A 15,791-nucleotide genomic window follows, 5' to 3' on the forward strand; every position below is an offset into this window, starting at 1 on the left:
CCTCCCCACAAGCTGGCAGACCATATCCGAAGGAGGGGAACGCGCGAAGGAAATGCTTTAGGAAACCACGTAACAAAGACAAGGAAAGGGCAGAATTAATGCAGTAGCGCCGTAGAACCAGTGATCATCCGGGAAATGTCCAGTAGAGCTGTGCTCAGCGTCCAAAGTATTAGGTGTCGAACTGACGGAATCATAACGCTGAGTAGTGATAATCGCCTGCCGTGACACCATATGAGATGAGATACCGCATGGGATAAGCTTCCAGATACCAAGACAATCGCCAGAAACCCGAGGCCGTAGAGGTGCAAGACGCCGAAAAGTCCTGCCAGGTCCTGATTAGGTCTCCGACGAATAGATCCCGTGAACTGATCGAATGGGTGCGAATGCCGTCCAAAATGTTGCCAGGACAGCACTGCCGCATTTCCCATTCATTGGTGTAAATCCGATTCGAATGAGCCGGTTTACAAGAGTAGAGATGACGAATCGAAAGCCGCATCAGAAATCAGTAGCCGCCAGATGCATACTGGTCCCCGCCACGCTTGTTGGCCGAACGAAGCTGCCTGAACAGAGAATCAGAGGTTAGTAAATTCTGACTGTGGCGTCCTCCGCGCAAAAGCGTTGTCGAACACCAAACGCAGAGGAAGGGGTCCTTACAAGGATCAGATATATCGAACTCACATTCCGGTGCCCTCCTGGCGTGCATTGACCGGTCCACGCTTGGTGCCGGCCGCAGTGCCGGCGTTGGCAGCGGCAGTGGTGGTGACGTGACGTCCGCGGCCGTTCTTGTCATCTTCCTCACCCGGACCCTGACCAGCAGCCTGGGCGATGGCCTGGGCGTTCTTCTGGTACTTGTAGACGGTCCAGTCAAAGACATAGTCGTACTGGAAGCCCTCGCGGACGAAGAGGTCACGGAAAATCTTGCGGAGGTAGGAGTAGTCCGGCTTGTCGTCGAAGCGGAGGGAACGGGTGTAGTTCAGGTAGATGGCGAACTCGTTGGGGAAGCCGCGGCAGAGGACCTCGGTGGGGGTGGTCATCTTCTTCTCCATGATGCGGTCGTACTTCTGCTTCTTAGTAGCCGCCTTGAGTCCCTGCCAGGGAAGGGAGCCGCGGCAGAAGTAGAGCATAACGTATCCAAGGGACTCCATGTCATCACGACGGGACTGCTCTATTCACAGTTAGCAATTACCGTCAGGTTTGGGGCTGGAACAGACGTACCGACACCCAAGTGGGTGTTGATGGAAGCGTAACGGGCAGTACCAGTGAGGTTCTTGTTCTCTCTGTAAGGAATGTGGAAGTGAGTCTTGGGATCACGGTACTTCTTGGCCAAACCGAAATCGATCACGTTGACCTGGTTGCCACGCTTGCCAATGCCCATGAGGAAGTTGTCGGGCTTGATGTCACGGTGGATGAAGGACTTGGCGTGAATGTACTCAATGCGGGAGATGAGCTGATCGGCGAGCAGGAGGACGGTCTTCAGCGAGAACTTGCGGTTGCAGAAGTTGAAGAGGTCTTCAAGGGAAGGACCGAGCAGATCCAGGACCATGGCGTTGTAGTCGCACTCAGTGCCGAACCAGCGCACGAAGGGAATACCAACGCCGCCGGCGAGGGACTTGTAGACGCGAGCCTCATACTCAAGCTGAGGGTGCTTGGCCTTGACGCTCTCGAGCTTGATAGCAATCTCCTCGCCAGAGATGATGTTCGTGCCTGCAACAGGTTAGCGCAGGTGAGAGAGCAACAGTATGCCTGCACGCACCGAGGTAGATGTCACCAAAGGAACCGCTGCCGATCTTGCGGCCAATTCTGTACTTGTTGCCGACACGGAGATCCTGTAAAAGTCAGCTGGTGGCCTTGCGGTGGAGAAAATGCGGGCTCTGCACGTCGGTGCAGGCTGCGGGGTGGTGCGCACCATTGTCGTCATGGCTGCTGAGGATCAACCTGAAGGAGGTCGGCCTGCAGGAGATGTGCTGGGTGCAGTGGGGGCGTCGGGCGAGACGCAGAGGTGGAGGTGGAGTGGTGGTGGTGGTGGAGGTGAGGTTCAGCCTGTTGCGGGCGGACCGGTCAGTGTGAGGCTTTTGCCAACAAGGCGGTGAGTAAGCGGTGCGGGCAAACGCGTCTGCCGACAAGGGAGGTAGCGCGAGCTGGAGTGAAGGACGGTAGGAAACACAGGAGTCGGGAGGTGCAGAGCTACTGTTGCGGGGGATACATAGGCACGAGCGTTGAGGCAGGTAGCTGGGAGGGCGGGACCTTGCTCGCTCGCTGGGCTGGACTTACAGGGCGTGGATGGGCACCAACGGAAATCGGAACCTGAAAAGCTGGATGGGGCTGCGAACCAGGAATCGCTTGCTGCGGTCAAAGTGCAAAAGGCGGCTGCACGCTACAGAACAGCAGAAAGCCCCAGGAGGAGAGCGCTGTGGTTATGCGAGAGAGCAGGTAGTGAGGAGACGGCAGTCTAGAAGGCGTAGCAGCCACACCGGCAGGAGCCTTGGCACTGTCGACGCTACCACTTCCGCACGGTGACCAGCGCGCCCTGCACCTTCAACATGGCTGCCCAGCGACCGTCTGCGCGTGCACCTTCACGCCATCCGCAGCCAGGTCTGCGCTGCCGGACTGCTTCAAGCGTTTCAAGTCCCGCATACCGCTGCCCGCGTCATGCCGGGTCTTGCGGTTGCACCAAACACTGCCCCTTTATGCATTCTCCACTTCTACACGCTCATTCACGCCCACACAAACGTGGGTGCTGCCCAATATAGTACATGTGCTGCATGTCGTTGTGCTGGATGGGCGTGCAATTGCGAACGATCTGGCGGCAATCTTCTGGCGGATCGATCCATCGTACAGGCCAAGATCGGCCTGCTGCAGCACTATTGCCCTCCAGCTCCACGCTTGAACGTTGCAACTGCAACATCAGCGAGGGGCTGACGATGCCCAGCCATCAAGCCACCTTCTGGAAAGTTTCGCTGGGGACCTCCGCACGGAAAAACGACAATATTTGGTTCTGCTAGACCTTCCGAACCCAGGGTCCTGGTGCTGATGTCGGTGGCTTGTGATGCGATGTGCGCAATGTGGCTGACAGCTGTCACGCTCCTACTGGGGCAGCATTCCGACGCATGGATCTGTTCTAGACGCGATTTAATAACTATTCCTGGTGTCTTGCTTATTGTGGGGTCACGAGGTGGTTTGTCCAATGCGAATTGCTAAGCTAGGTTGAGGTGTTCTCTTACATGTAGTGTGAGGACCTCGGCATGCCTCGTCGTATCAGCTGACCTTGCCGTGGAGAATGTCAAGCAGATCAATGAGACTTGTGCATGCTTGATTCACACAATTTATGCCGGGAACGTGTTTCAATGCCTGACTGTCACATTTCTGAGTACAATTTGCACGCGGAAAAGATGCCGTACGAGTGGCAGCCAAGTCAAGACACAGTTCTAGTTTGGCACAGGCTGGTTCTGAGTGGAAGAATGCTCGAGGTGAAGTACCGACTCTCAACAGCCTCAGGTTGTTTTGTGCCAATAGTAGGGACCAAGTCCAGAGTCATGGGCAGGCAATGGTACGCGGATCTTCCGGTTTTGTTGAGGAACGCATGTTTCTCCGACCCGTGTAGTGCATTGCTGGGAGGCACGGATAAGGATAGTCTGAATAACGAGGAAAGGCGCATTCAACCCAACTCTCAGCGACGCATAAGGCTGGTCGAAAGACATCATTCGTATCAAGCTTGCATTGTCAAAGTCTATACAGCCACCTCGACGTGAGGCGTTCCCGGCAGCTTCCGCACACACGGCTATTGTACAGTGCCTCTCATGGTATCATGGCCCTCCGTCATCGTGCGTTGTCGAATCTAGTGCTTGGGCGATGCGTTCTTGACGGCCGGGTTGCGGGGGTCGTTCTTGTACTCCTCAGCTAGGAAATGTCAGCTCTGTCCATCACCATGCGATACGTCGTTTCATGGACGGAGAACTCACCCTGGCCCATGGCGTTGGCGGCAGAGTTGACACCGTAGAGGATGACAAGGCCTGTGAATGTTCGTTAACGTTGTCCAGCCATCCCTTCTGTTTCTCCTGTAATCTCCAATTGACATCGCTCATCTCCTCTGTAAAACCTCCTCTTCAGCGATTTGCGATCGGTGCTCTCGACGTACCAGAGACGTAGAAGGGCCACATGGGCTTAGCTGCAGTCGGACGTCCGTTAGCGGTGCTTCCCGACTTCAATTGCGCTTCTGCGAGCTGCGCGGCCTGACGTACCGATTTGCGCGGGGAACTTGCGGCCGAGGAGAGACATCTTGACGTGTGATGAAGAGGCAATTGGTGGGTATGCGGGTGCCGTGGGAGATGGGTGTCGATGGGTCGTCGAGCTCCTAGCGGAAGTTTCAATGCTTGGCAGCACGAGTCGGCGGAAGGTATGGCCGATCGTTGTTTACGACCCCTCCGCAAACCCCACAACTACAACCTCGTACATACGTAGGATATCTGGACGTGTCTTGAAAACAATTGAACTGTGATCGAAAGCATGGCGTCGGCACTGGAAGGATGTGTTGCCTCGTTGCGCGCCAGCATGCAGAACCTTGACTCGACTATCAACATCCTCGACGACGGTGTGAGCGATATGCCACGGCTAGCCAAGGTGCTACAAACCACACGGGTACGGACAGTCTATCGCATCTGCGATGCAATGCACTAATCGTACCAAGCATTTCGAGCTCATTTCGGAATCCGATCTCCAAACTGCGCAAGGCGCATTGCTCTCAGAGATCCGCCCAGAAGTCGACAATCTGCTAAAACGTGTCGAAAATTATCTGGACAAACTCGAACGCCGCGAGCACTCCCTTATCGCGAGATGCGACCTGAACGATGGACGACTGGGGCGCGACAGCATCGGAGGATCAGGTTCGCGGCCAGCGAGTCGAGCAGCAGCAGGCCGGAGCAACGCAAGGGCGGCAAGTGCACAGCAAGAGCTGAAATACAAGCAGCTGAAGGCGAGGAAAGACAGGCTGAGTTACGCGGTGGAGACACTCGAGATGCAGGCAAAGCAGAGGGAGAGGCAGTTGAGGATGAGCATGGCTGCCCCTCAGCAGTTCGACGACTATTAGAGATAGTCGAGCGTAGGCTGCGTCTGCGTGGAGGTGGCTGGCATGGACAGTGGCCGGGGAAAGAGATCACTAGGTGGGCGTTTTGCATTTGAGATACCCCTGAATCGAGTTCTTGTGCCTTTTAACTTCTTCGCTACTTTCTGCTTGTTGTTTCCGTGTTCATGAGCATGCATCTGCGAGACCGGAACGCATATTGGATGGTGCATGGCCTTGGCGTACATGTCAAATGTCTAAGTGACAGACAACTTGAGCTGTAGAAACAGAGCTATGCAGTTTATCGCCAAAACTTAACTTGAAGTCTGCCAATCTTGCCTGCGCCTTTCGATAGATTCAAGTTCCATCACGGCAGCTCTGTCAGGCTAAGACGCTAGCGGGTCGACTTCGGCAAGCGCAGAACTCGGGCTCGCTCGCAGATTCAACGACAATCAAGCTCTCGGCCGCACCAGCAATTGCATCCTCACCACCCCTCCATCCATCATGAGCGCCTTCCGCATCGCCCGCTCCGCATTCCGCGCGCGCCCCGCCGCCATTGCCCGCCCCATCCAGCGCCGTGGATATGCTGAGGTCGCCTCGGACAAGATCAAGCTCTCCCTAGCTCTGCCTCACCAGGTACGCACCGGCCGCGTCTGCTGCATCTCAGAGATGCTGTTAGCGTGCTTCTGCCATGCGGATTAATTGCTGACACTTCTCTGTGCAGACCATCTTCAAGTCCCAGGATGTGTATGTCCGCCCCGAACCCGACCGAACCCGCAATGCGAACGAGCGATTACTGACATGAGGGATTGCGCAGTGTCCAGGTCAACCTTGCCGCCGAGACCGGTGATATGGGTGTCCTCGCCAACCACGTCCCCTCCATCGAGCAGCTGAAGCCCGGTCTGGTTGAGATCATCGAGGAGAACGGCACCAACAAGCAGTTCTTCTTGTCTGGTGGCTTTGCTGTTGTCCAGCCCGACTCCAAGCTCAGCATCAACGCTGTCGAGGGATACGCGATTGAGGATTTCAGCGCCGAGGTATGTGCAGCCTGGAACAATACCGAGATACACGGGCTGACAATGAACAGGCCGTCAAGAACCAGATCGCCGAGGCCCAGAAGATTGCCAACGGCAGCGGTAGCGAACAGGACATTGCTGAGGCCAAGATTGAGCTCGAGGTGCTCGAGAGCCTGCAGGCTGCCCTCAAGTAAATGTGTAAATAAGCGTTCAGAGCATGACGACGTGGTATGTATAATATCAAGCGAACTGGTCAGTGTTTTCATGGCAGTGAGGACCGCCAGAGTGTTGGATTCACATTAGGCGTGGGGCATGCGGCGTGCTTTCCGTCAGGAATCGATAGAAGGTGCATCTTGAGCCAGCCCAAACATTATGTCTACCACCTCACCTCTCTTCTCCCTTATTGTTCTTACGACCTGCAACTGAAGGTCTTCAGTCCAACGCCCAACCTACCACACACTTCTCTATTCTTCTCACCCCCTTGTCTCTTTCTCTCACAGTCAACTTTTCATATTGCAAGCTGGTCGGCAGTGCAGCTCAGGTGTTTTGAAGCATTCAGCTATTACCAGCATCCCAGATGCGCAGAGGCTTTGACCAACCCACGTCAAGCTCTTTATCACGTGCTAGCGGCACTCGCGAGCCCGCACAGCGCACAAGACAGGGTCGCAACGATGCTCTTACACAATCAGAACCCATCGTAACTCGATCTAGTCCGTCAAACCCGCCAGTGCTGAAATTACCGCAGCCGGATATTGGTCTTCCGCCTGCTCCATCAGGGCGCAAGTCGCCTGCATATCTCGAAGGCAAGAATCCGTACGGACAGATCCTAGACAGTATCGACCACTCTTACCGAAGGCCAAAGGTTGAACTGGAGCCGTCTTCCCAGGTCGGTGCAATCTCTGAAGGTATTCCGCGAACAGCTGGCTTCAAGACTTTTCCTGAAGTTGGAGCCGAACCTGTAAGGGTCAATGTACCAGACGCTTTACCGTTACCATTACTGTCGTCACGAACCCCAGCGAAGCCGGTGTCAGTGCGGGCCGCGAAGGAATTCTTTGAAAGCAAATCATCTCAGAGTCGAAGTGCCCCTCTTTTCCCACCCACAGGAACTGCTGCAGCAGCCAAAGTCGTAAATGCCAAAAAGCCGGTAGTCGGGGTGCAGCCGCCCACCCTGCCCAGCCGCTGTTGCAATGATGAAGTCGCTCAGCCTTCGCGTCTTCCCAGTCCAAAACCACGTGTCAATATACAGGCAGCTTCGGGCGTGAAACCTTCCATGCCACGTCCCTCACGGGATGTCTCGCCTCAATTTGACTCTCACCAAGGGACCGAACCTTTCGCTCGCCTTAGAGACGACTGCACGCATCCTGCTGTGGTCCTTCACAAGGGAACAACGCGTCGTGAATCGGATGGCTATGACGTTCTTTCTCCGTCCGGCCATTCCGAGCCAAGATCTGGAAAAATACGATCTACCAATGTCTTCGAAACCGGCCCTCGAGAAGCAGACTTGCTGGGCTGCGAGCGACGCGCGGTTCACGATAGCTCGGAGTTACACGATGGCAATAATGCGTCACATGTTATCCTGAGGTGCGCAAACAGATCAAATGGTTGTTGCAAATCTGATGAAATAGTGAGACGCCGCCCCACATGTAAATCTGCGCCAGTAGCTGAGAGCGATGAAGGGGCGATTGAGGAAACACCATCAGCCCAGAAGCAATCTCAGTGTACGAGGTCTGATCGCAATGTTCGAGGACCTAGCCAAGAAGACTTCGATTTACCAGCCAGGCCCCTCCGGCGATGCAGGCCTCGCAGTGCCCCTCTAACGGATGAGGACTCCGCGGTCATCCAAAGGCTCGAGCTAGAACCCCAATGGTGTTCAGGCCATTCCTCAAAGCATCACAACAGTAGCGCGTCAAGCAAGAATGTGCAAAGACAGGCAAATGCCATTCCCAACGGTTTAACTTGTGACGGCTCCGGATTCTCGCCTCTTAATGTGACTCAAAGTTCGTGTATTGATCTCGCTCCGGGGGCTCACTCAGACGATTCAGATTTCGCGTTGCCAGATCACGTTGACTGGCGTGGAGCATATGGAAGACGCCTTACCAAAGATTTCGGCTACCCTGGTGCACATATCAAGCTAGGCAGTACGCATCGTACGTTCAGGCCCCCACCCTATTCTGGAGACTGGATCAAGCGAGCTTGCGGGCATTTCGCATACGCAGGTGGCATTAAGTCTCTCGAGGATGCACACAAAATGCCTTGTCATTCATGTGCAATGAAGTCTCCGCCGTCAGATCAGCCGTCACCAAAGCAGAAGGGAATACGTAAACAAGTAGCAATGGACTCGTCTTCGTCCTCAAATCCACGATCGCCGGTGAAAGTTGGTGACATCTACTATCGCAGCTCAAGGCGTCGAAAGCATCGTCGTGACTGCTTGCCTGCAGACAAGTGCGGAGACAACTTGGCAAAAGAATTAGGATATACGATCGATGCCATTCTTCTGGAACATACGGACACCCTACAAGGTGTCATCAGGAATATCGGACAAGCTCTGCTCAACCCTGCTCAGTTCAAAGGAATGTCCAAAGCCGGTCTTGAACACTGCAAGACGGACCATGTGTATATCAAGTCTTGCCACCCACCGCGTCGGCCGTCCTACACGCCTGGGCAATTTCGTTTGACCCATCGAGAGCCCGTACAGCATGTTCGCGAATAGCACCCGCCCTTCCCGATCGCTCGTCATAAAGCAATTAAGGAGCTGAATGTCGGAGTGCCTAGGCAGCTGGCTCCGAATATCAATGATCGCAGGGCTGCTTTGCGTAAAATGATCAAGACAATTCCTGACCTAATCGCCTTGATTCATTCCGCTGCAGATGATTTTGGTATTGATCTGAACCTGCGGCCCAGCGCGGAGGACGATGAAATGTTTGAGAACGCGCCGGTCGAAGGCTCAGAACGAACGCGCAAGCCCTAGGTGACCCATGCTCTCTAAATGTTCGATGATTTGGATACGAACCTAAGATTAATGATTATGAAGACTCTGAGACCCAGGGCAATACAAACTGAATATCTGGTAGCTTTAGATCACTGTTGTAATGTACTATTGCAGAGTGCAACGGAGGACTCGGCCTATCTTCTACTTTGCATATAACATCGCCCCTAGTACTTCCCGCCAAGCTTTCTGAGTGCTCTCGTATCCTTCACACATGACTGATTGCCTAAGGATCGGTCCTAGAAGCGACCATCGTGCATCAGAATTGCGAAACGTGTCTACCGAGGAGAAGATATGTATCGGAAATTGGCGGACTCCTGTCGGTATTGGTAAGGGCGCTCTTACCACGTTGTCAATAAACCGAAGGATCTCCGTGTCTCCGTGAGTTATTTCTGGCACTTTGAAGCTTAGACTGCATCTACACTTGTTTTATCTTGTCGGTCATCTGAGTACTTCGGGAGGCCAGGACAAGCCCGTTTCTTATTCTACCAATATGTGCCATACAGTTCTGCACACATGCCACACTCTTTTATCCTTGGGGGTCGCAGTATAGGTTTAACGTCTATGTAATCAAATGGTTGGTTGTCATTATCGATTGCAAGCCTCATTCTAGTGACAAGCTTCGGCGGTGGATCTCGAAGATGAGGTCACATCACGCTAGCGATCCATGCGTCTCCACACGTGGAAGCTCCGGTGTCCCCGCATACAACGCGCCTGCATTCCTTACAACAAATCTAGAAATCACGCAGGTTGTCATACATACCTTCTTACTTAGCCTCTTTCTCATATCCAAATCATTTCTGAACCAACCAATGTCTGCCACACCCTAATGAGCAACTAGCATCTTGCGCTACGCCGTATCCAAAGCCCGCCGCGTGACCGAAGCCTCAGCTTTCGTCCCAGCTGCTCCGCGTGCAGCATCGAACTCTTCCACCGCAGAGTTAAGCACCTAGAACGCGATCCACACAAATGACGAGCGAACAAAGAACGTGAGACAACTGGCAAGATGAGCGGGGCTGGGTCTTGGGGTTATGGGACGTTGTTGCAAACATTCCTGTGGGGCTATCTGATAGGAGGGCTGACGCTGCTGCCGGCTCTGGCTGTCTTTGCTTGGTACTGGACGACTACGCAAACAGGCGCAACGCCTTTCGAAGAGCCTCCAAACGACCTTGCAAATCAAGAGCGGCGCAGGAAGTCGAACGGATCGGTGAAAGAAGGAAAGGACGAGGACCTCAAGAGTCTCGGAGTTGGCTTGGATGAACAGATACTGGAAAGCTTGAAGGGCAGGACCCACGAGGCAGATGTGTTTGCCGGCTACTTCGCGGTCTGCCGCGAGTATGTGCCTGGTGGTGTGAATGGCAAGCCGCCGGAGCGCACGACGCCTGCAGGCGCTGTGGTGGCCATGGAGAGCCCCAGCATATATCAGTCCATGTACAGCAACATATTCAACAGGAACAAGACAATGAGTCCCTCTTTGGACGCGCCGAATGCGAAGACGAAGAAGGCGCGGAACGTCTTTTATGTTGTCTTGAGGTGAGTTGACTGGTGGATGCGGATAGTCGACAGACAAGCTGACCACGATCTAGACTTGGACACCTTATGCTGTACGACAACGAAGACCAGCTCGATGTTCGCCATGTGATCTCGCTCGCACGCTACAAAGTCGATATATACGGTGGAGGGGAGCAGATACCAGAAGGGGAGCTTTGGATCAAGCGTAATTGTACGCAGATTCCAATCTGATGACAGGGTGACCGAGCTGACACCTACAGGTATCCGACTCAACCAGAAGGTCGAAAGCGACCCAGACGCAGAAGCGAAGGCCTTCTATCTGTTCTCCGACAACTGCTCCGAGAAAGAAGACTTCTATCACACCATGCTCAAAGCCCAGGAACATCATCAGGATCATGCAGCCCATCATCCATCGCCAGTTCCACTCAAATTCGAAACACCAGATCTTGTCAAGCTTGTCCAACAACTACACGCGAACGAAGAGAATCTGCATACCAGATGGATCAACGCGCTCATTGGCCGAGTTTTCCTCGCTCTTTACAAGACGCCTGAGATCAAGAATTTCATAGCGACAAAAATCACCAAGAAGATCGCCCGTGTACCAAAGCCTGCTCTCATCAGCAGTGTACAACTACGCAAGATCGATATGGGTACACTACCGCCTTTTGTTACGAATCCCAAGCTGAAGGAGCTCACGGTTGATGGCGACCTGGTCGTTGAAACCGATGTTAGCTACAAGGGCAACTTCCGAATTGAGATACAAGCTACTGCCAGGATCGATCTCGGCCAACGATTCAAAGCTCGCGAGGTCACACTTGTCCTGGGCTGTTACCTGAAGCGATTGGATGGCCACCTACTTCTTCGTATCAAACCTCCTCCAAGCAACCGCCTGTGGATGACCTTCGAGACCCCTCCACGTGTGGAGTTGTCGGTCGAACCAATCGTCAGCTCGCGGCAGATCACATATGGCCCAATCCTCAGAGCTATCGAGAGCCGTATCAAGGAGGTGCTGAACGAGACATTGGTGTCACCAAATTGGGACGACATGCCGTTTATGGATACGATTGCGCAAACTATAAGAGGTGGGATATGGGAGAGCTTAGCAAGGGGCAAGGAGGAACTCGATCTGAGCATAGACGGGACTTCAGGCCTCGATGCTGTTCCTGTTGAGATCGAAAAGCTCGATACCGAATCGATACACTCTCACCTGTCCGTACCTTCGAGCTTTGAATCAGAAGAGGTCGGTTTAGGAGTTTCCTCTTCAACCGATTGGAAGGCCGCGCCTTTGAAGTCACGCTCCTTGCGGTCGGCACCGTCGGTGAAGCTAGGTTCCAACAATACCTCTACCGACACGCTCGAGGCAAATTCGAAATCGACTCCACATTTCACGCCGCTTGGTTCGCCGCTGCGATCAAATACCGCAGAATTTGCATCCACGTCTCCCAATAGATCCACAGAGAACGTGGCATCGACACTCTGGTCAGAGTCCTCGCACTCCATGCCAAACTTAACAGGCGAGACCGCCCATTCCCGTTCCAAGTCGAAGGAGGTTCTGACCCCAGAACAAATCGCCGCTGCAACTGCCGCAGCCCATAGTGCGCAGACAAGCACTGCGAAAAAGCAAACTATCAACCAGTCTCTCAACGCCGCCGCAGGAGCTGCCCGGAACTGGCTTGCCTCAAAACAGACTCAAGGGCCACCCCATCGTAAGAAGAGTAGTGTTGACAGCACTCACTTGTCAGCAGGCGTACATATTCGAAATGGGCAGTTCCACGATGGCGAAGCCCCCTCCGAAGCACCATCGTCACCACAACCTGTGAAGTCTCACACAGAGCCTATGGGTCGTGGCCAGCCCCTACCGCCGCCTGGAACACCATTGCCTCCGCCAGTCAAGCAGAAAACATGGGGCGTCCCCATACAAGCCGCCTCAGCGCTAGCAAACCTGGCGAAACGAAAGCCTGTTAGCAACGGGCCCTCCACAACGCCAGAAAAGGCCGGAGCCGACCGACCAAGCTCGTCGAAGTCTTCGTCGAATAACAGTCTGCACCAGCTGCAACAGCACGACGATCACGAGTCCCACGCATCTTTAGGTACACAGGAGAGGACTTTACCGCGCCGGAAGTCATCCACAGCAAGCACGACAAGTCAGTACCCTCCACCACTGCCGAGACGGAGACAGAGACAGTCTAGCGCTAGTCAACACTCGAACTCGTCTTTCCGGCACAGCGCATACCACGACGGCGCGGGTGAAGAGGTGTTTGTTGTGGAAGCTCCGGTGGTAGAGGTTAGCGCGCCACCGAGTCCGGCGGTGGGCGTAAGTAAACAGCTCGGTGACGAGAGAGAAACAGGGGGAGACAAAGTTCCGGGGAGAGTGTCACGAGGCTCGAGTATCAAGTCGAATAAGGCCGAGGATGAGCCTGGGCGTGGTACGTTCCCGTTTGCGTAGAGTTCACGCCGCATGGTGGCGATAGAGGGATGTGGCCGACAAACACCGAGTTTAGATGGTGAGATGGAATTCCAGCTCTCAGCTTACTCGATAGATTCTACATTACTCTACGCAAAACCAACGCTGTCATCCTCTATCTTCCAATTATGCTCCACTTCCATTGTTGACAAGCACATTCGGGCTGCCCTTAGTATCGCTCACCACGCCCTTCAGCCCAAGCTGCAGGATCCTGTTCGTCACTTGCGTCGGGGTGTTCAGCCCTCCCTCCAGCTTGCGCAGGTAGCACACCAGCCCAGCAACAAGCGGCGTCGCCATGCTTGTCCCCGTCTTCGACGAAGTCCCCGTATCCGACAAGTGGCTCGCACTCACAATGTCGCTTCCAGGCGCGAAAACATCGACCTCGGGCCCGTAGTTGCTGCCAAACACATTTGCAATGAGGCTCACGCGACCCCGGTCGGGCCGCGACATGGCAACGGTAAAGGACTGCGCGAGGCGTGCCGGCGAGTTGTTGCCGACAGGCGCGTCGGCGTTGCCCGCCGCAACGATAGACAGGATACCCACGTCATACGCGGCCTTGACGGCGTCGTCGAGCAGCGTGGCAGTCGTCTCCGCCCCGAGAGACATGCTGAAGACGCTTGTGCGCTGCGCGCCGCGGGACACGACGTCGTTGACCGCCCACTGGATGCCGGTCAGGGTCGCGGAGATGGAGCCCGAGGCGCCGTCGAAGACCTTGACGTCGACGAGGGAGGCTTTCTTGGCCGCGCCGTACGTCTTGCCGGCGACGGTGCCGGCGCAGTGCGTGCCGTGGCCGTCGGTGTCTTTGCTGGCGTTGCTGGGATCCGTGCTGTTTGTGACGCCGTTGATGCCGAAGCGGGCGCGGCCCTCGAACTCTTGGTGGGTCAGGCGGATGCCGGTGTCGAAGACGTAGGCGGTCATGCCCGCGCCGGCGGAGGAGTCGTAGACGTATTGCGTGGAGCCGGCGGCCTTGTGCGAGAGATCGCCCAGGGACCAGATGCTGGGCGACTGGGTGGTGAGGGCGCGGCGCTGGGGCTGGACAGGCGGGAAGTCAGTCTTCTCGAGGTAGATGTATTCATCTGGGACCACGGAGACGACTTCGTCGAGGCTCAGGATGTCGGCAGCGGCTTGTTCGTCGAAGTCTCCCAGGTATGCGTTCAAGCCGCCGATGCTGAAAGTTCGCTCGATGGGTTCATGCAAGTCGTTACGACGTGCTAGGCGACGAGCACTAGCATGATGGGAAGCAACTGTGGCAGCATTGGCGCCGGTCTGGAGCTGGACTAGGTATCTGCCTGGTATGATCTTCGGTCTGTCATCTCGAGAGGTGATGGGTGAAGCGTAGACGGAGGCCGCCAAGGCAAGGACAGGAAGAAGCGGCAACATCTTCTCTCACAGCGTTCAAGGAAAGTGCAAGCAAAGCTATAGCCTTCATTCTGTTCACAGTCCATAGCTGCTTCTTATAGTTACTTGCGACTTTGGTGCTGTACGGTCCGATCTCGGACGAGCAAGCTCGTTGTGGAAGGTGGTCGTGCATTATGATGCCTTTCAACTTGGCGTCGATCATTAGAGCTATTGTTTCATCTCCGTAGGTATGCACGGCAACATATGTACTGGTATTGTTCAGCTTGAGATTCTTATCTTGATACAAAGCGAACAGAGGTCTTGGAAAATGTATTGATGATTCTTAGCTCTACGAGGAGCATGTATTGGTTATACTACATGTTCCCGTGCATGGATTTGCGTATTCGCTAAAATCCATACCACATAGCTCGAAGGATTGATTTAGCCTCTTCCTCATCGTCGTAGTCACAGATATCCAATCCGCGGGACAGGCGGAAGGCAGGAATAACCAAGGCAGGAATAGCCAAGGCATGCACCTTTTAGCACCTGCATTAGTGCTGCTGATCACTGACTTGTCTCTCTTCGGCATGTGCGAGTTATCGACTATGTGATAGCAAATTGAGGTCGTCGTGAATGCAGGTTGTCAGAGCAGAAGCCTTCGGATGACCGGCACCTTACGGGCGCATGGAGTTCATAGTTCCTATGATCCTATGCTCACGAGCCTTCGCGTGATAAGCGGAAGTCAACACATGCGAGTGTTGCTTGCTCGAGGCTTGACAACGAGTTTGACCTTTGCGAACATTCAAGGCTTGTTTGGCTTGTCGTTTCTATCATGCTAACACGAATCCGAGGATTCCAAGCATGAGCCTCGTAAGGTGGGTAATGCTGGCGTTTTTTCCGTTTGCGATGCCTCTACTACTCGTGGTCGCAGCAGTGACTTCGGGACGGGGTGTGGTCACGCCGCGACCCGCATCACCCGTCACGCTCGCCTCGAATCCTGTCCGTGGTAGCGTTACCGTCGCAGGTGCATTCGTAATCGTTGCCGTAACAGCAGTCCCGCTAGAGCTGACAGTGATGATAGTTCGGCTTGCGCTATCAGTCTGTATGGCGACGAGTGTTGTTTGCGACCCTGTTCCAATCACAGTGGAGAGACCAGGCGTGAGTGTTAATGTTGCGGAGCCCACAGTAATAGTGTTGTCGACTGCGATACTGTCATGTGCAGAGGCTGTACCTACTGCACCTGATATCGTTGGATCAGACATGGCTGCCCCGGTCCCCCCTCGCACATCTTGTTCGACTCTCGCTGTCTCTGTGGGTGAACCCATCTGTGGCTCGCGGCTGGTGGGTTGATTAGAACCCCCGGTAGAAGGAGAGAGGGCTAATGTGGGTCGCGCGTGGGGCTGCGCATTGCCCAACTGA

General features: G+C 54.6%; 8 protein-coding genes across 8 annotated transcripts; 5 read left to right on the plus strand and 3 right to left on the minus strand.

Moving 5' to 3' along the window:
• Positions 1–551: 551 nt before the first annotated feature.
• Positions 552–2,282, minus strand: C7974DRAFT_224052 (casein kinase I isoform epsilon). Its single transcript, XM_046137224.1, has 4 exons — positions 1,907–2,282; positions 1,754–1,826; positions 1,216–1,704; positions 552–1,165 (listed from the first exon to the last, which is right to left on the minus strand). The coding sequence occupies exons 1-4, from the start codon at positions 1,916–1,918 to the stop codon at positions 675–677; spliced, it is 1,065 nt and encodes a 354-aa protein (XP_045994446.1). The 5' UTR covers positions 1,919–2,282; the 3' UTR covers positions 552–674.
• Positions 2,283–2,542: 260 nt separating this feature from the next.
• C7974DRAFT_398612 (uncharacterized protein) lies at positions 2,543–3,190 on the plus strand. The gene has a single exon (XM_046142336.1). It carries the CDS (start codon positions 2,650–2,652, stop codon positions 2,917–2,919), a length of 270 nt encoding a protein of 89 aa, XP_045994447.1. The 5' UTR covers positions 2,543–2,649; the 3' UTR covers positions 2,920–3,190.
• Positions 3,191–3,875: 685 nt separating this feature from the next.
• Positions 3,876–4,428, minus strand: C7974DRAFT_398619 (uncharacterized protein). Its single transcript, XM_046142337.1, has 3 exons — positions 4,239–4,428; positions 4,136–4,165; positions 3,876–4,010 (listed from the first exon to the last, which is right to left on the minus strand). Exons 1-3 carry the CDS (start codon positions 4,273–4,275, stop codon positions 3,898–3,900), a joined length of 180 nt encoding a protein of 59 aa, XP_045994448.1. The 5' UTR covers positions 4,276–4,428; the 3' UTR covers positions 3,876–3,897.
• Position 4,429: 1 nt separating this feature from the next.
• Positions 4,430–5,208, plus strand: C7974DRAFT_398621 (DASH complex subunit Spc19). The gene is made up of 2 exons (XM_046142338.1): positions 4,430–4,635; positions 4,685–5,208. Exons 1-2 carry the CDS (start codon positions 4,504–4,506, stop codon positions 5,081–5,083), a joined length of 531 nt encoding a protein of 176 aa, XP_045994449.1. The 5' UTR covers positions 4,430–4,503; the 3' UTR covers positions 5,084–5,208.
• Positions 5,209–5,352: 144 nt separating this feature from the next.
• C7974DRAFT_224137 (ATP synthase) lies at positions 5,353–6,458 on the plus strand. Its single transcript, XM_046137225.1, has 4 exons — positions 5,353–5,692; positions 5,781–5,803; positions 5,874–6,093; positions 6,144–6,458. Exons 1-4 carry the CDS (start codon positions 5,561–5,563, stop codon positions 6,264–6,266), a joined length of 498 nt encoding a protein of 165 aa, XP_045994450.1. The 5' UTR covers positions 5,353–5,560; the 3' UTR covers positions 6,267–6,458.
• On the plus strand, positions 6,459–8,020 carry C7974DRAFT_224138 (uncharacterized protein). The gene is made up of 2 exons (XM_046137226.1): positions 6,459–7,653; positions 7,698–8,020. Exons 1-2 carry the CDS (start codon positions 6,650–6,652, stop codon positions 7,717–7,719), a joined length of 1,026 nt encoding a protein of 341 aa, XP_045994451.1. The 5' UTR covers positions 6,459–6,649; the 3' UTR covers positions 7,720–8,020.
• Positions 8,021–9,976: 1,956 nt separating this feature from the next.
• On the plus strand, positions 9,977–13,088 carry C7974DRAFT_224142 (uncharacterized protein). The gene is made up of 3 exons (XM_046137227.1): positions 9,977–10,591; positions 10,645–10,781; positions 10,831–13,088. Exons 1-3 carry the CDS (start codon positions 10,065–10,067, stop codon positions 13,014–13,016), a joined length of 2,850 nt encoding a protein of 949 aa, XP_045994452.1. The 5' UTR covers positions 9,977–10,064; the 3' UTR covers positions 13,017–13,088.
• Positions 13,089–14,824, minus strand: C7974DRAFT_224202 (alkaline serine protease Alp1). Its single transcript, XM_046137229.1, has one exon. It carries the CDS (start codon positions 14,412–14,414, stop codon positions 13,161–13,163), a length of 1,254 nt encoding a protein of 417 aa, XP_045994453.1. The 5' UTR covers positions 14,415–14,824; the 3' UTR covers positions 13,089–13,160.
• Positions 14,825–15,791: the final 967 nt, after the last annotated feature.

The sequence above is a fragment of the Boeremia exigua genome (genome assembly GCF_020726555.1).
Source record: "Boeremia exigua strain MPI-SDFR-AT-0100 chromosome Unknown C7974scaffold_9, whole genome shotgun sequence".
NCBI classification, from domain to species: Eukaryota; Fungi; Ascomycota; class Dothideomycetes; order Pleosporales; family Didymellaceae; genus Boeremia; species Boeremia exigua.

What these genes read in the sequence shown, in the direction of transcription:
- C7974DRAFT_224052 (XM_046137224.1), bottom strand. An exon ending in CTTTGGTGACATCTACCTCG is followed by an intron (nt 1,705 to 1,753) that starts GTGCGTGCAGGC and finishes AACCTGTTGCAG; the next exon opens with GCACGAACATCATCTCTGGC. An exon ending in CAACACCCACTTGGGTGTCG is followed by an intron (nt 1,166 to 1,215) that starts GTACGTCTGTTC and finishes AACTGTGAATAG; the next exon opens with AGCAGTCCCGTCGTGATGAC.
- C7974DRAFT_398612 (XM_046142336.1), top strand. Translation starts at nt 2,650, where the DNA reads ATGCCGGGTCTTGCGGTTGCACCAAACACTGCCCCTTTATGCATTCTC.
- C7974DRAFT_398619 (XM_046142337.1), bottom strand. Translation starts at nt 4,275, where the DNA reads ATGTCTCTCCTCGGCCGCAAGTTCCCCGCGCAAATCG. An exon ending in CAAGTTCCCCGCGCAAATCG is followed by an intron (nt 4,166 to 4,238) that starts GTACGTCAGGCC and finishes GTCCGACTGCAG; the next exon opens with CTAAGCCCATGTGGCCCTTC. An exon ending in GTGGCCCTTCTACGTCTCTG is followed by an intron (nt 4,011 to 4,135) that starts GTACGTCGAGAG and finishes GAACATTCACAG; the next exon opens with GCCTTGTCATCCTCTACGGT.
- C7974DRAFT_398621 (XM_046142338.1), top strand. Translation starts at nt 4,504, where the DNA reads ATGGCGTCGGCACTGGAAGGATGTGTTGCCTCGTTGCGCGCCAGCATG. An exon ending in AGGTGCTACAAACCACACGG is followed by an intron (nt 4,636 to 4,684) that starts GTACGGACAGTC and finishes AATCGTACCAAG; the next exon opens with CATTTCGAGCTCATTTCGGA.
- C7974DRAFT_224137 (XM_046137225.1), top strand. Translation starts at nt 5,561, where the DNA reads ATGAGCGCCTTCCGCATCGCCCGCTCCGCATTCCGCGCGCGCCCCGCC. An exon ending in CCCTAGCTCTGCCTCACCAG is followed by an intron (nt 5,693 to 5,780) that starts GTACGCACCGGC and finishes TTCTCTGTGCAG; the next exon opens with ACCATCTTCAAGTCCCAGGA. An exon ending in TTGAGGATTTCAGCGCCGAG is followed by an intron (nt 6,094 to 6,143) that starts GTATGTGCAGCC and finishes GACAATGAACAG; the next exon opens with GCCGTCAAGAACCAGATCGC.
- C7974DRAFT_224138 (XM_046137226.1), top strand. Translation starts at nt 6,650, where the DNA reads ATGCGCAGAGGCTTTGACCAACCCACGTCAAGCTCTTTATCACGTGCT. An exon ending in GCGTCACATGTTATCCTGAG is followed by an intron (nt 7,654 to 7,697) that starts GTGCGCAAACAG and finishes CTGATGAAATAG; the next exon opens with TGAGACGCCGCCCCACATGT.
- C7974DRAFT_224142 (XM_046137227.1), top strand. Translation starts at nt 10,065, where the DNA reads ATGAGCGGGGCTGGGTCTTGGGGTTATGGGACGTTGTTGCAAACATTC. An exon ending in GTCTTTTATGTTGTCTTGAG is followed by an intron (nt 10,592 to 10,644) that starts GTGAGTTGACTG and finishes ACCACGATCTAG; the next exon opens with ACTTGGACACCTTATGCTGT. An exon ending in GCTTTGGATCAAGCGTAATT is followed by an intron (nt 10,782 to 10,830) that starts GTACGCAGATTC and finishes TGACACCTACAG; the next exon opens with GTATCCGACTCAACCAGAAG.
- C7974DRAFT_224202 (XM_046137229.1), bottom strand. Translation starts at nt 14,414, where the DNA reads ATGTTGCCGCTTCTTCCTGTCCTTGCCTTGGCGGCCTCCGTCTACGCT.